At 49.0% G+C, this 15,928-nt stretch overlaps 1 protein-coding gene across 1 annotated transcript in view; it reads right to left on the reverse strand.

The window, feature by feature from the left end:
* Nucleotides 1–3,321: 3,321 nt before the first annotated feature.
* CNGB1 (cyclic nucleotide gated channel subunit beta 1) overlaps nt 3,322–15,928 on the reverse strand; it is a 71,918-nt gene continuing 59,311 nt past the window's right edge. The window contains exons 31-34 of the mRNA XM_088027401.1: nt 15,514–15,632; nt 15,103–15,249; nt 8,782–9,001; nt 3,322–6,181 (exon numbers count right to left, since the gene is read on the reverse strand). Coding sequence (XP_087883527.1) covers nt 5,918–6,181; nt 8,782–9,001; nt 15,103–15,249; nt 15,514–15,632 — 750 coding nt within the window. The 3' untranslated portion in view covers nt 3,322–5,917. The remainder of the gene's footprint in view (nt 6,182–8,781; nt 9,002–15,102; nt 15,250–15,513; nt 15,633–15,928) is intronic.

Consider the following 15,928-nt stretch of genomic DNA (forward strand, 5'->3'; position numbering starts at 1 on the left):
GAATAAATTTAAAAGGGCCCTTTTCACGAAGGGGGCCTTTCTCTTTGTTTCTGGAGGGATGTTAGAGGACATTGTGCTCAGATACAGAATCTGGTCAATGTTGACATCCAGAATTATGGGCTGAATGTGTCTCCCCACCAGTTCCTGTGAAGGCCTAACCCCACCCCGTGTGGCTGTGTTTGGAGATGAGGCCTCTGAGGACATAATTAAGGCCAAATGAGGCTGTAGGGGTGGCGCCCTGAGCCAATAGGAGGAGTGACCTTCGAAGAAGAGACAGCAGAGATCTCGAGCTCTCTCTCCACACGCACAGAAGAAAGGCCTCGCAAGGACGGCGGGAAAACAGCTACCTGCACACTAGAAAGACAGCTCTCACCAGAAACCAACCCTGTGATCTCAGACTTTCCAGCTGCCAGAGCTGTGAGAAAATAATGTCTGTCCTTCAAGCCGCCCAGTCCGCGTCTTGTTATGGCAGCCTGAGCCGACTAAGGCACCATGGGCACAGTTAGCTTCTCAAGTCTCCACGGAACCTTCCCACAGCCACCCTGGGCGGGGGGCGGGGGTGGTGCTGGTATTTCTCCTGGCTCAGAGATACGACTCCCACGGCCTGGAAAACGGTAGAACAGTGCTCAGCACATAGAAAGAAGTTTTAAAAATATTTAATGAGGGCGCCTGGGTGGCTCACTGTCAAAATAAGTAAATAAAATCTTAAAAAATATATATTTAATGAGGGAAAGTTACCCAGCTGGGGTGGCACCGTGCGTGCGTCTGAGGCCGAGGCGGGACAGTAGCCTTCGGGCTCCTCCCTCTTGGCTGTTTCTGTCTCTAACCCAGGGATGCCGAGTCCCTGAGGATAAGTCCCTTTGCCAGTGTAGGTTTGGATTTCCTCGTCTCTAATCTGGCTTTACTAATTCCCATCCTGATCAGCTCACAGCAGGATGGTGGATGCAACTAGTTGAATGCGGAAAGCTCTCGGAAAACCATAGAGCCCGATCACCTGTGTTCTGAGCCTTACCTGTAAAAGAAAGCAGTGAGAGGCAGACCAGTCTAGGGGATCATTCAAGAGGAGGGTCTGTCCCAGGGACATTTGCTGTTGTGTCCTTCTGCAGGACAGGGAAGGACGCTGGATGAGCCTGGGGGGAAATGCCCCTTGAGGCCCACATGCTCTTTGTGGGGTAAAAGCACTGCCTCCCACTGGGTTTCCCATCCCCAGAGAAGCATTTGAATTTGATCTTGGTCCAAACGGCCTCCTCTGTCCTCCATTCCTTCCTCTGAAGTTCTCTTCCTGATGTTTGAATTTAGAAACCACAGGTTCGGGGACCAAAGAATCACACCCAGAGTGGGTGGCCTAGATCTTGAATTTTAAACAACAGGGGAACTCCCAGAAGTACTTTTGTCTGCCTCAGTGAGCAACAGAAGCTAACTCGGGCCGACTTCAGGTGAATTTATTCAAAATACACAAGGTAGCCTGTGTAATTAAGGAAGAGCTGAAGAGCGGGCCAGAAAGCACAGGGCACGGACAGTCGCAAAGACCTGAGCGACAGGAATGAACGGTGCGTGTGGCCAGGGTGTTGGGGCTGTGATACACCTGCTCCCACTTTCTTTCTTTCCCTCCCCATCTCATCACCCTCCCAGCTGGTTGTTTTCAGCTGCAGGCAAGAGGTCGTGGCTAAAAATGCCTTAATAATAAAGGTATTTCAAGGGCACCTGGGTGGCTCAGTTGGTTAAGCATCCGCCTTTGGCTCAGGTCATGATCCCGGGGTCCTGGGATCGAGCCCCACATTGGGCTCCCTGCTCAGCAGGGAGCCTGCTTCTTCCTCTCCCTGTGTCTTGCTTCTCCCCTTGCTCATTCTCTCTCTCTGACAAATAAATAAAATCTTTTTTAAAAAAGATATTTCATTGTCTCACGGAACAAGTATTCTGGAGATGAGTGGTCTGGGGTTGATGTCACGGTCTACATCGCTGATTCTTTGGCTGTTCTATCTCAAAATGGCTGCTGCCTCTACAGATTATTCTCCCCCCGGTATTGCAAGCAGGAAGAAGATGGGTAGTAGAAATAGGGATGTCCCTTTTTATTAAGGAGGCCTCCCATCACCCTTCCCTTTATAATTGGTTGGAACTGGGTCCCACGGCCACCCCTAGCCACAAGGAATGCTGGGAATGTGAGCGTCTGGCATAAGTCATCAGAAGAGCAGTGACTGGCTTACACCAGGGCTTCATCTCCTGGGGTTGGGCATATTGGTGCACAAAACTAAATCAGGGCTCTGTTAGCCAGGAGGAAGGCGCAGGAGTTCTCATGATTCAGATTCCCTGGAAAGAGAGCCAATGTGCCTAGCTTGGGTCACCATGGCTGAGTCCCGATGCACGACTGAAAGGTACTACTCAAGAAGGAGCGGGATCCTGTGGCTAGAAGAAGGGAGATGAAAGCTGGGTGCCAAAAGCATGTGTCTCTACCTCCCTGTCGTTTGGATTTTCCAGATATCAGAGGGGATTCCAGCCTAGCAAGACTCTGTAATTTGTGGGACCCAGTACAAATAAAAATACAGGAATGCCTTATTCAGAAATTATTATGAATTTCAAGATGGTGGCAGCAGAGCGTGAAACACATATGGGACTCTTCTGACCACATGTGGTAAGCCTTAGGTAGGGTCTGTTTTTGTATGCAATTGGATGAAATACATTCGTGGATGGTGGGGAAGGCTGTGATCTATAGTTACAATTCATGTATGTCCAGGTGCTTGTGCAAACTCTGTTAAAGAGCAAAGAAAGGGGTGATCACACCTCTTCTGTGTGTATACTTGGCCAGAGGCAGAATTCAGGGCAGAGTTCTCAGGGAGCTTCCAATGTACCCCAATCGCGATCGTCACTGTGGCCATGTGCAGTACAGTGTATCATCTGTGTCTTCTAGATGAGGTTGTTGGGGCTCAGAGAGGTTCATGGTCATCTGTGGTCCATGGTCAAGCTAGAATTGGAAGCTGGGCAGTCTGAATCCAGAGTCCATGTTCATCAGCACATTCTATGATTGGACAAGTCTAACGGAGTTGGGTCATCATAAGCAGTTGGTTTGGTGAGACCAATAGGGTTTGACCAGACGTAAGGGGGCTGTTTTTGAGGGTCTTCGAGTCCTAGGGCCCATGGAGAGGTGTGTCACAAGGATGTCCTTCCAGCAACAGGAATGCAGGATGGATGACAGCCCCAAGGACGTCACTTGCAGATAAGAGGAGCCTGAACCAGGAAACAAACTTAGTTTTCCTCACCAAAGGGTCTGTCACACACGGTCAATTTCTGAAATGAATCCACAAGCCAGGAACATTTGTCTAAACACTTTAATTAAAATGCATTTGTAACAGGATGAAAGCCAGCATCTAAGTACAGTGTTCATGTTTGCTAAGAAAACAGATGAAAATATTCCCGGTAGCCAAACACATTTTGATAATGAAATTTTACACAGCTTCTTGGTTTTAATCTTATTTAAAATATTTATATAGTTAAAAAAATAGTTTGCTATTCATTTTCTACCACAGTACAGGAAACGTGGAGACATTTGAAATCGGTACAGATTCAAACACATAAGTAAAGATTCTCTTTCAGCGGCAAAATTATACTGTTCTGAGCTGCGCCACCCGTGCCTTGGTGACTAACCAGTCCAATTCTATTTGGAGAATAACGCTAGCCTCAAGTTCAATTTATCTGCAATCCAACTTTCGTGAAAGCATCAAGTTTAATGAAATATCACAGTGAAGTTAAGACACCGCTAATCTCATTTCAAAATCAATTTTCTTTCCGGGACAATTCTTGGGAACCTCAAGAATCTCTCGCTTCATATAATAAGCAGTATATATTCAAGGGTTGGTATCTAAAAGAATGAGTGTGTTCATATAGAAAAAAAAAAGATTCCTTATAAAATAGGCTCTCACAGCAAAGGGGCCTTTGAAATATTTTGCCATCTACTGCAGGGTAATACGTGAGCTTTATTGATATATCTGAAATCCTTGGCTAAAGATGGAAGCATTCTCTATGCTTGGATCTTAGAATACGTAGTGCAAATACGAGTATGCTAAATGGGGATGGTGAAGACAAAAATTAGCCCAAACTTCCAGACTTCCCCTATTTAAAAACAGTGCTTACTGCATGAAATTATGTATAAGATTTTTGTGTATTGCAGCATTTTTTTTTTTTAACAGCATGAGATTGGAAACATTGCAAACGCCTGTCCGTGGAGAGCAATTCAACATTATGGTCCTTGCATACAATGGACCAGATTGCAGGCATGAAAAATCAGCACGCCCTTGATGTACTAAGAAGGGAGGATCTTCTAAATCAAATGAAAAACAACAGCAGCTCTAGTATGTTACTATTTGTGTAAAGAAGAAAAAAGAAGAAGAAAAAAGGAAGGGTACAAGGAACTGATGTAGTGGTTTGCTTCCAGGAAGTGGACCACGGAGGTTGGGCACCAGGGGTAGGAGAGATCATTTTACCTGGGTAGCCTTTTGTACCCATGAAAATATGTTATTAGCTATTAAATTAATAAAAGCTTTTTAAACGGCTATAATCATGCCGCTCATCATTACATTCAATGTGGTGATTACTCAGATCATGTGGCATGTCATCAACTAGATAAATCTGTTACCCTGGGATTTGGAAATGTTTAGAGCAGCCTGGCAACTCTCATATTGCGTCATTTTTTCACAGGGGAAATGAATGTTCTGCTTTTAGTCTGATGGACAAATACACAACATTTGCAAGCCCTCAAAGGCCCCTGTTGCAGCGCGGCAAGGTCCTGTGATTTTATATAAAGTGGGCAGCATCTATTGGAATTCCGGGCCTTTTGTGTTCATTGTTGCTGGTGGAAACAAATAGCCCAACACTAGTGTTTGTTGTTAATCACCCACTGCCCCAAGAGCCATTAGGTATGCAAATAAAATCCTCCCAATATTCAGTGACTGAATGACTTCTCCCCACCCCACCCCCCTTTTATCTTGAATCATTACAGCAACATGACTTGATCTGGAGAAACTTCAGGAATGTCAGTGGTGTCAGCTGTGGTTTCTGTCTCCTAGGAGTAATGGAAGTTGCTGCCATCATCTTTATAGCAAGGGTGTCAAAAGCAAGCAAGCATGAACCCCTGCAGACCAGACCTGAGGGACGGGTAGGGGTGCCCAGAATCGCTCACAGTTACCGTGGCCAGTAAGCCCACTTCCATTTTATCTGTTCTGAGATACTGGCATCGGACTGGGAACTGAATCCAGCCTGGGGAAGATCCGTGCTAACCACCCTAACCAGCACAAGATCCCTAAAGTGACTGCCCAGCATGGATCATCAGGTCAGGTGAGCTGTAATTTAGTCAATTTAGTCAAATGTAATTTAGTCATTTAGTTAAATGAACAGCACAACTGTACTTTCTGCTCTCAAGGTTTTTTTTTTTTTTTAAAAGTAACCTCTACACCGAACGTGGGGCTTGCACTCAGGACCCTGAAATCAAGAGTCGTATTCCCCATGGGACTGAGCCAGCCAGGTGCCCCATCTGCTGGCAGGTTTTCTATCCTTGAAACGTGGGAGATGAAATTCAAACATTCAGTAATAACCCTTTAGCCGCCAACAGAGCTTCCCAGGTGTTGGAGCCTCGTTCTCTGCTCTGCCTACAAACTTTTAAAACAGAAAAGAATTTTGTTCTTAAAAATCATAGTTGGGAGAGGTAGGGTTCTCAGGTGACGGTGGGAAATTAGGGACACGAACACTACATTTGTTGACTTAAAGACCAGCCCTGGCAGAAGCCGATGCCCGGGCAGGAATGACGGACTCTCTGTGCCCGGGGAGTCTGGGCCTGCGCAAGCTGGGCGCGGGGCTGGGCACCGGCCTGGGGCGCGGGGAGGACGCGCCTGCACCCGCCCCGCCGGGGAGTGGCGCGCAGGGGGCCGACTCACTCGGCCTCCTTCTCCTCCGGGATCTCCACCGACAGGATCTGCTCACTGGGATCCGGGCCCGGGCTCATGCGGATCCGCACTGAGGGCTCCTCGGGCCTGGCCTCCCCCTCCCCGCCTTCCTCCGGCTTCCCAGGGGAGGCAGGTGGCGGAGAGCACGGGGTCGCAGGTGGCGGAGAGCACGGGGTCGCAGGCTCCGGCGTTGCGGGCTGCTCCGGGGCGGCCGGGCCAGCCCCTCCCGCAGCGTCTTGCGAGCTCTTGGCCTGAAATCCGGAAAGGGTGATTGGTGAGGCAAAGAACGTCTGAGAGTTCTTGGAGGGGTCTTGAACACCTTCCCATTCCCCTTCTCAGACCCCCAAGGAGGAGGATGGCAGAGGGCCCAGGGGTGCAATCTAATGGGTGGGAAGTGGGGGATGGGAGCGGCATCAGGATTATTCCGTAGAAACAGAGTATATTATGGAGAAGTTTAGGGATTAAAAGTCCCGGTTGGATTTGGTGGATATTTTCGGTCTCCGTTGATTGGCCAGGCTAGAAACCAAGTGAAGTTGCAGGTTCAAGCCTGCCCCTGAGCTATGGAGAGAGGAGAGGCTGTGACCAGAAGGGAGCGCCAGCGAGGACTTTGCAAAGCTGAGCCAGCTGCCGGGTCCCCCCGGGCTGCCCCGTCCACCCCGGATACCAGGGCTGGATGCTCCTGGGTGAATAGAAACATTCTAAGCAAACAAGATAAAGGCTGAGATGGCAGAAGCAGCCTGGCGCCCTTTCTGGAAGGTCTCAAAGGTGGAGACCCCCATGCCCACCCTCATGCCCCAGAAGAATGGGCAGGGTACCACTGGCATTCGGCTGGGCTGAGCCCCCATGTTTGTGGACTTGGTGGGGACTTCCAGCCTCCAGGCTTCTGGGTTCCTGTGGACACTGGCTGTAGTCTGTGCATCAGTAAAAACCCAAGCCTTTGTGGATACCCGTGGCCTCTCCTGCCCTGTCTGACCCACCTCTGCCTGGACATAAATGGGAGGGAGTGGCCCCCAGAGGGGGAGACCTGAATGGTCCATAGCTATCCGAGACCCACTTGAGATAGTGGTAGTGAATTTAAAATGAGAGCCGTCAGCATGCTTCTGAGGAAGAAAGATCCCCTGAAGTTTGCTCAAATCATAGGGTGTTGAAGGAAGGGAAGTGGGGTGGGGAACCCCACTCCTAGAACCCAGGGCAACTCTGGGGACCTGTCCCTCCCTCTGTTTCTGTGTTCCTGCATGTTCTGGTGCACCTGTTCTGCCTTTCCCTGTCTGTCCTAAACTCTGACAACACACTTCCAGGGCAGGTGCCCATTATGGGACTTCCAGAAGCATCCTGCTATGAACGGAACCAGAAGAATCATGGGGAGGTTGGTCAGGGGCTTTGCCAAGTTCAAAAGGCTTTTAAAAAGATATCCAAGGTATCCTGCTTCATCTCTACATCCCCATGGGGCAACCATGAGTAATCTGGGTCTCAGAATGCATGAGGAGCTTCCCCGGGTCACAGAGCTGGCCGTGACAGAGCTGGGATTTAGACCCGTGTCTTTGGATTGTTATTTCAGAGCTCCTTGCACTCTGCCATTCTGCCCTGATTATTCTGAAATTGCTTTTTATTAGAACCCTCATACAAATTTAATTCACCTCTCCAAGCTGCCTGGGTGGAGAGCTAATACTCAGGAGAAATAAGCCCCATTTCAGATAAAGCCTTTCACCGTCCTGAGAACAGTCTTGGAGTTCATGTACACTTATTTCCACGTAGGAGCCAGCACTAAAACCCCAACCTGCTGGCTCGACCTTGACCCTGGCACTTGGTGAGCCAGGCAATCCTGCCTGTCCTCTGTCTGGGGCCACGGGTGGCTGTATATTGAGAATATCTTGGAACCCTGGGTAGCTTTGATGTCACCTCCCGGACTCGAGATGTCAAACGATCTCCAGATGGGTCCCCTGGACTCTAACACCAGCCTGGATTGAGACTGAGTTCCCTGGGCTCCTTTGAATTCTGTCGTGTAGTCTGCAGCACCCTCCCTGCCACCGAGCTCCTGCCTACCCACCGCCCCCCTTCCTAGCAGGTTCCCTGAAGGACAGTCATGAATAGTCATAATTAGTGCAATCATTCTAATTGGCATTTTCAGCATTAGTCACAGAAAAGAGTCCCAGAACTAATTTTAAAATTCCCTTCAGATTTCCGAGGGCGGGGACAGTTGGCACTGTGCTGGCCGGCAGGGTTTTTTCTCTTCAAGTCTCCTAAATTGTCACAGACACAAAGATTAAATATGAGAACATCACGGCCATCCGGGGAGAGACCTTCCCTGCCCACTGCTCCCACCTCTGCAACAGCACAGACTCCCCTCGGGGAAATGGCCTCCCTCAGCCCAGGGACGGGCATGGGAGCCTGGCCTCCCCCAGGGCTCCACAGTGAATGGCTCTGGAAGTGACACGAGATCCGATTCTGTCCAATGACAGTGAGCCCTGGGACTTTTGCTGGAATCGCGGGGCAAGAGAGGCTTCCGGTGGGCATTGCTAAACCAGGAGGTGGCGGTCCTCGTGCTCTTGCGATCTGAAGCCATCCTCGAGGGAAGCGGACATGACAGGATGGCAAAACGAGTCCCACTGGCAATATCTGAGCTTTTGGATCCAGCCTTGCCTAGACTTTGCAGCTACTTGGCCCAGTCGATTCCCTGTTCCCTTGAGCTAACTTGAGCTGGCACGGTGACCTGCATTTGTCACTTGCCACCAAAGGCGTCCCGACCGATAGGAAGGAGGGGGAGACATTCCCTGCAATGAAAGGTGCACAGTCCAGGCTCTGGCATGAAGTTGAAATGGGGGGGCGGGTGGCCGGTTCCCCACTGTGTTACCTGTTCCAGCAATTGTTGCTGCCTCGAAGCTGACTCCAGCTCAGCGAGCTCCTTGAGCCGGGCCCTCAGGTGGGCAAGCTTGCCAGCTATGGCCCCCTTGCTGCCCATCTTTCCTGCTGCGGCCAGGGCGGCACTGAAGAGCTTGGGCGTGCCTGCCCGGGGAGGCAGGATGAGCACGCTCTTCGGCTCCTTGGGCTTGTTGTTATTTCTCAGCATGCACCTGAAAGAAAGCAGCACCCGCGCACATCACAAGTGTGCTCCGGGAAAGAAGAAAGGCCCGTCTGTGGAGGACTCTGCTGGAGCTGCGTGCTGGGGCCGGTCGTTCTGGCTAACAGTCTGTGAGCAAGCCCAGTGTTAGGTGCTTTATGCACAGCATCTCAGTGAAGGATCGGAACAACCCCAGTGACATGGGTCTTATTGTCTGGACCTTATAGGTCCACGCCGCAAGAACCAAGGGCAGCCACCAGTCAACAATTAGCTGGGAATGGAGGTCCCCAGTCCTACAACCACAGGGAACTGAATTCGGGTGACCACCATGTGACCTTGGAAGCAGGCCCTTCCCCAGGGGAGACTTGAGATGAGACTCAGCTCTGGCCAGCACCTTGATGATGGCCTTGGAGCAGACCCACCTAAGCCATTCCAGACTTCTGACCCATAGAAACTACCTAACATGTAGTAATATTATTATGCAACAGATAACCGATTCACACTTTGTCATTTAAATCCCACAGAATCCTTACAGGGAGGCCCCTATTTTTCTCCCTCATTTCAAATAAAGATACGGAAGACCAGAAGGGGTAAGTAATTTTCCCAAGGTTACACAGTTAGGAAGTGGTGGGTGCAGAATTAAAACTCAGATCTAAAGGCAGTATGCCACCCTGCTCTGTAAATAAGGCTAGAATCTTCCATCAAACAGAGCCCCAGCCTTTGATAGTGAATTGTTCATGCTACAGATATGTGATGCGTGGTTTGGCTCAAGAACAAATGAATTTTGTCTGCAGTCTAGTGGGCCTGGACTCCTAATTGGCAAATTCATTCATCAGGGCTCCAGCAAAACTTGTTTGTTTAAAAATGAGGACATTATTGGCTGCTTATCTAATCAGAGGCAATGGATTTAAATTGTGCATATTGATATTAATTGGCCAAGACTTGCATTTTCTGGCTGGGGCTCCCCCAGGAGAGCACAAACATGATAATTCATCAGAGGCCTCTTCATGCCTGGCACCATCACCTGTGTTATTCAGTCCATAATTCACAGCACGACAGTCTGTGGGAAAGCTCAGCGTGGTACAAAAATGACACAAAAGAACTCTCTGTGGGACCTGTGCTGATGGCCAATGGCCATCTCTCTTCTGAAACATTGTGCTGGCTTCTGGGACATTGGATTCCAGAGTCAGGAAATTCAGCCTCACTTTCAGATGACATGTTTTCCTATAAGCAGGATCGCACGTTCATCCCTGAAGAGAGTGGCATGCCCCATTTCTTGGAGTGGCCAAGACAGAGAAAGCTGAGCCCTTCACGTCTCTGGGGCCCCAGGTCCCCGATCTGTAAAGTGAGGAGTTGAGACAGAATCCCACACATGGCTTTCACCAGCTCAGACGTCCCCAGGCCCTGTGGTCCTCAGACCTTATCTTCCCTTTGATGGGCAGAGTTCCCGCATATTTCCCTGCCTCTGTCCTGAAGCTTGCTTATCCAGGGAACCTGGCTCTCTGATGAACCATGCTAGAGCGCTGGCCTCAGGGCCTCTGTGCTGCAGGACCCGGGGGCTCCTCCTCGTTCCTCACCTTCTCCAGCATCTGGCTGCCAGCTCACCGAGCATGGTCAGCAGCCTCGGCGGGATCCTAGCTGATTTGCCAACCCCTCACCTAGCCTAGCCAAAGGAGTGGGTGGTGGCTACAAGCGTGGCTTTCTTGGGCCTTGCTCCTCATGCAGGGGGAGGAAGGGAGGGCAGGGAAAACTGGCCCCTGCTCTCAGACAGAAACAGTCGATTCTCAGTATTCGTGGTAGTGTCGTTCTATAGAGTCCCTACAAATCCTGAATTAGCGAATACCGAAACCATTGCTTCTGGCGGAAATACAGTTAGGTTTCTGGTGAGCCTCTCATGACAACATTTCAGCAACTGATCAATACTTGTGTGTGTTTCTGTTTAAAGACATCTGATTTAATATACAGTTGATTCATTGACATCGAACTCACGACCCACAGCTCTATGAGTCATGCCTGAGCGAAGCTTATCTAAGCCACATGTCTTCTCTGTAAGGGACATTCCAGCCTCCTGGCCCTTGGGAACGTACACAGCACCTCAGCACCACACTTTGGGGCCATTTTAAATAGCAAATTTGCCAACGACAATCACAGAAATGTGAAAAATGCGGTACTAAATAGACCACGAACAGACTCTTGTTGTCAAGTGTTCAGATGCTTCTGGGCTGAAACGATAAAGCAGAGCGTCACCTTGGTCAACTTCTGCTGGGAATGTGCACTTAGGGCAACTCAAACTTCTCACTGCTGTCTCTATGCACGTCCGCGTATTACTGGGGATGCCCATGAGTGCTGATTTTGGGGTTCCAATACATTTTAGTGAGTAGGTGAATTGCAGATACAGAATCGCAACTATGTGAATCATGAGGATTGAGAATACTTCCCTGCTCCTCGGGAGAGTCAGGGGAAGTGGGCAGAGTTTGTGAGAGAAGTTCAGACAGATCAGTCTTTGGAAGGGCCCAGTAACTTCCTTAAGAGCAAACAGGTAGGTTGAGTTATGGGGCAGCTTCCTTCCTGTGTGTATTATGCTCTAACCTCAACACAGCATCCACTCACCTGGGGTTGCCAAAGGGATCCTGTGAAAACCTAAGTCACCTCAAGTCACCAGTCTGTGTAAAACCCTACATAGCTTCCATCTCCCTCAGAGCAAAACCCAAAGTCACTTGCAAGGCCTCACCTACAAGGCCCTGCCCAGTCTCATCCCCTAGATTTCTCCCATCCCGCATCAAGCTACACTTACTTTCTGGCTGGTCTGCACACACCCCGAGCCTGCTCCCCCACAGAGCCTTTCCACCTGTGGTTTGTTCCCTCTGGCTGGAATGCGCCTCCCTGCAAGCAGTCCCACCCACTCTTTCATTCTGTGCAGGTCTCAGCTGAAACGCCACGTCCTAAGAATGGCTTTTCCTGACGAACCGCTCTCAAGAAACTCCCTCCATCACCTCCGTCTCCTCAATGTGGCTTTTTGTTTCCCTGTAGCCCTGTCCCCAGCTGACACACCACAGAATCGTTCATTTCTCCACGGTCGGCCTCCCCTATTAGAATGCCAGCTTTATTTGGTCCCTGCTGTGTCCCCAGGGCCTAGAACTATGCACTCAATAAATGATTGTGCGCGATGAGTGAATGTTGTAAGTTTGTGCCCTTTATCATGACCTCTCTCGGTGCAGTTTATTTATGGTGTCATTTCATAGAATGTGGTAGAAGATAGGAATATGCGGAAAAGGCATGGAGGAAAATCCAGATATGTAGATTTGAAAGGCTTCAACCAATGGGAAAATTACAGAGAGGATTTAATGGATAAAGAGGAACAATTATGATTGTGAATATTCATTGAGCTCTCCCACCTGCTGGTACCCTGCTGGAGACATTCGCACACACGCTATTTTATTTAATTTTCCCAATAACAAAGTAAGGGGTTAAAATACCCTTATTTTACAGAATTGCAGAAAACCGAGACCAGAGAAGTTAAGTAACTTTTCCAAAGCCACACAGCCAGTACCTCACACAGATAGGGTGTGAGCCCCACCAGCTTCCCAAGCCTGCTGTGGATTTTCTACCACAACCAAACTGCCTCTGTCACTCAGCTTGAAACCTGATCCTAAGGGTCAGAAAGCAAAAGCCTGCTTCTCTAAAAAGTTACCCACTCTTCACTAGTACAAAATACAGATGGCACAAGGTTATTCGCTGTGGCACTGTTCATAATTGCAAAATATTAGAACTCTAACTGCCCATTTACAGGAACACTCTGCAACTGTCAGAGGAACAAGGAAACTGATGGGTCTATGGACTGAGAGAGAATGTTTTCCAGGATTGGTTGTCAGGTGAAAAAAAAGCGAAGTGCAAAAGAAAATCTACAGTATGCTACATTTTGTGTAAGACAGGGAAAATAAAATATTCACCGATCTGCCTATTTTTGCAAAAGGAAACACATTAAGGAAGCAGCAGAAACTAATGAGCCTGGGCTCTTGTAGAGCCAGGGGTAACAAGTGGGGGAAGCTGGGACACTTCTCCGGGCACACCATTCTGTTGCATTATGACTTTTGGTACCATGCTAATGCGTGACATAGTCAAAACAACAAAAAATCAACAAGGGTTGGGGCAGGAGGAATCATTAAAAAAAAAATGGAGTGCAAACCGAAACACACGAGCCTGGGTACATTTCAAATGAACAAACAACCACACCCAAGGGAGGCAAAAGAAAATGAATCCAATTAACTCTGAACACACACTTACCTCATAGGTACTTAGGCTAAAGACAAAAAGAACAGCACCAAATACTAAATTCTGCTGAGAAGGCTTCCCCACCACCCCAGTGCTTTGAGATAGCAATTCTGAAATCGCTTTGTCTGTATTGTAGGACTGAATAAATGAGTGAATGCAATGAGGGCAAATAGATCCAAATCTCTCAGTGTTGGAGAAGGAATTTACAAATAGGGAAAAGGAGAAGATTTGAAAGAACTCTGTGGTGTTAGACTGAAATTGTTAGATAGATACAGATGGAAAAAAATAGATGTTGAGATATATATACTTATATGAGTGTATATGTATATTTGCATTTGTATATATAGGGGGGCATGCAGGTGTGTTTCCCAGGTCTGTCCACTCGGAAGCCTAATAGCACCCTAGTAGCCATGAGCACACATAGTGCTCAGATGTTGGTTTCTAAAAACCATTCCCACCTGCAAGGAATTGGGCTCCTTGGAGAAATGGCCATTCCCAGGGATGTGGCAGGAAAGTCACAAGATGAGCCCGGAGCATCTTATTGTGCTTGTAAGCAAGGAAGTGCTAAACTGGTTTGGGTACATAACAAAGAGCCACAAGGGCCAGCCTAAAGAGGTCCCTGCTGGCTAAATCTGGAACAATTTGAGCATCAAAATAATGATTATAACATTATTATGGAACAAAAGAAATCCACATTGATATAGATAAATGAATAAACAAATACATGGGAGAGAAGAGAAACCTCTTCCTCACAGTAGAATGCTCCTAATAAATGTAGAACGCACGATGAAATCAGAAAAATCACCATTTTGCAACCATGATGGCAATCACTGATTTAGCAAGGAGCCCTCAGTGGATGCTGAACATAGAGAGTGAAGGTTTGATGGGAAACAGGAAGTCTAGATAGCCTCAGACTGACTCCCTGCTAATTACTTATTAATTACAAGTAGAAAAATGTTAACTTCGGCATGCAAAAACCTAAACCAAGTGATCAAAGGGAAAATCATCAATACTAGGAGAAGCCAGCATCCCGTGCCTCTCGGTATGCTGTACTAAGAAGAACACAACATCACTTTTTTTTTTTTAAAAAGTAGGCTCCATGCCCAACGTGGGTCTTGAACTCACAACCCTGAGATCAAGAGTCACATGCCCTACAGACGGAGCCAGCCAGGTGCCCCCCCAACATCACTTCTGAGAAATTCCTGCCCCCATGCAGAACCTGAAGGTAATCATGAGAAAACATCAGAACATCAGCTAACCCTAAGTGAAGGGACATTCTACAAAATAACTGGCCTGTCCTCTTCAAAGAAATCCAAGTCACTGAAGTTGGAAAAAGGTTGAGGTGCCATCCCAGATCCAAGGAGACTGAAGATAGGAGGCTATGTCATGAAACAGGGGGTCCTACACTGGATCCAGGAATGGAAAAGAAGACAGGAAAGGCTATAAAAGGCATGATTGGGACAACTGGCCAAATTTGAAGATGGATTGGGAATAACAGCATGATTTCCATACTGAATTTCCTGACCGTGACAAAGGTATTGTGCTCGGTAAGACAAAGGTTTAGTCCTTAAGAAATGTGCACTGAGGGGCGCCTGGGTGGCTCAGGTGTTAAGTGTCTGCCTTCGGCTCAGGTCATGATCCCAGGGTCCTGGGATCGAGCCCCACATCGGGCTCCCTGCTCGGCGGGAAGCCTGCTCCTCCCTCCCCCGCGCCCCCTGCTTGTGTTCCCTCTCTTGCTGTGTCTTTCTCTGTCAAATAAACGAATAAAATCTTAAAAAAAAAAAAAAAGAAATGTGCACTAACATATATGTGGATTTTTTTTTTTTTAATAAAAATACGTACCTGGCCTTCTTCCGGAGTAACTTCTGAGACTCGGGATAATGCACCAAAATTTCATTGAGGTCCTTCTTGTCCAGAATGAAGAGGTTGGTAAACCCGTGGGCGACCACATTGGCCGTGCGCCGATTCCCGCCCCCAACGGCCAGCAAGCTGGGACGGGGAAGGGAGGAGGTGAGGCCTGGCAGGCTGGGGTTGGGATCCCACTAAAATGTCCCTTTCCACCCCTTGCCCGGAGCACAGTGGCGGCCCCACACGGGCGAGAGCCGAGGCCCACCCTGCATATGTCAGCATCCACAGCGGCTTACTCAGACCCACCAAAGGGCCCTTGAGGATGAGGTTGTCCCCTCCCCCACTGGCACCCCTCCCCCCAGCTTGGGCCCAGGTCCGCTCATTTCACCCCAGCTCCCCAATGACCTTATTTCTCCAAACACGGATCCAGGCTTCAGTGTCACCAGCACAGCCTTCCCGTCGGGGCCACCCAAGACCTGCACCTGTCCTGCCTGGATGATGTACATTTCTCGGCCTATCTCCCCCTGAAACAGAGAAGGGGTGAGCCCCCTGCTGTCGCCAAAAGTGACCACAAAGGCGGCAGGGCTGGGCCCAGAGGCTGCTGGCACAGCACGGAGCAACCTGGGCTGGTGTCCAGCCCCACCACCGACTCGGTGTGTGGTGTGGAGCCAGTCACTTCCCCTCTGGGGCCTCAGTCTCCCCATCTGTGGCTTGGGGAGAGTGGCCACCCCTGGCCTGCCTAACTGACAGGATTCTGTGGGGAGTTAGTGGTGTGATGGAGAGGAAAGTACTAGGTAAGCTAGAAGGCACAGCTGTAATG

The sequence above is a fragment of the Eumetopias jubatus genome, unplaced genomic scaffold, assembly GCF_037043125.1.
Source record: "Eumetopias jubatus isolate StellerSeaLion01/CBP00866 unplaced genomic scaffold, mEumJub1_p1.0 scaffold_10, whole genome shotgun sequence".
Lineage (NCBI taxonomy): Eukaryota > Metazoa > Chordata > Mammalia > Carnivora > Otariidae > Eumetopias > Eumetopias jubatus.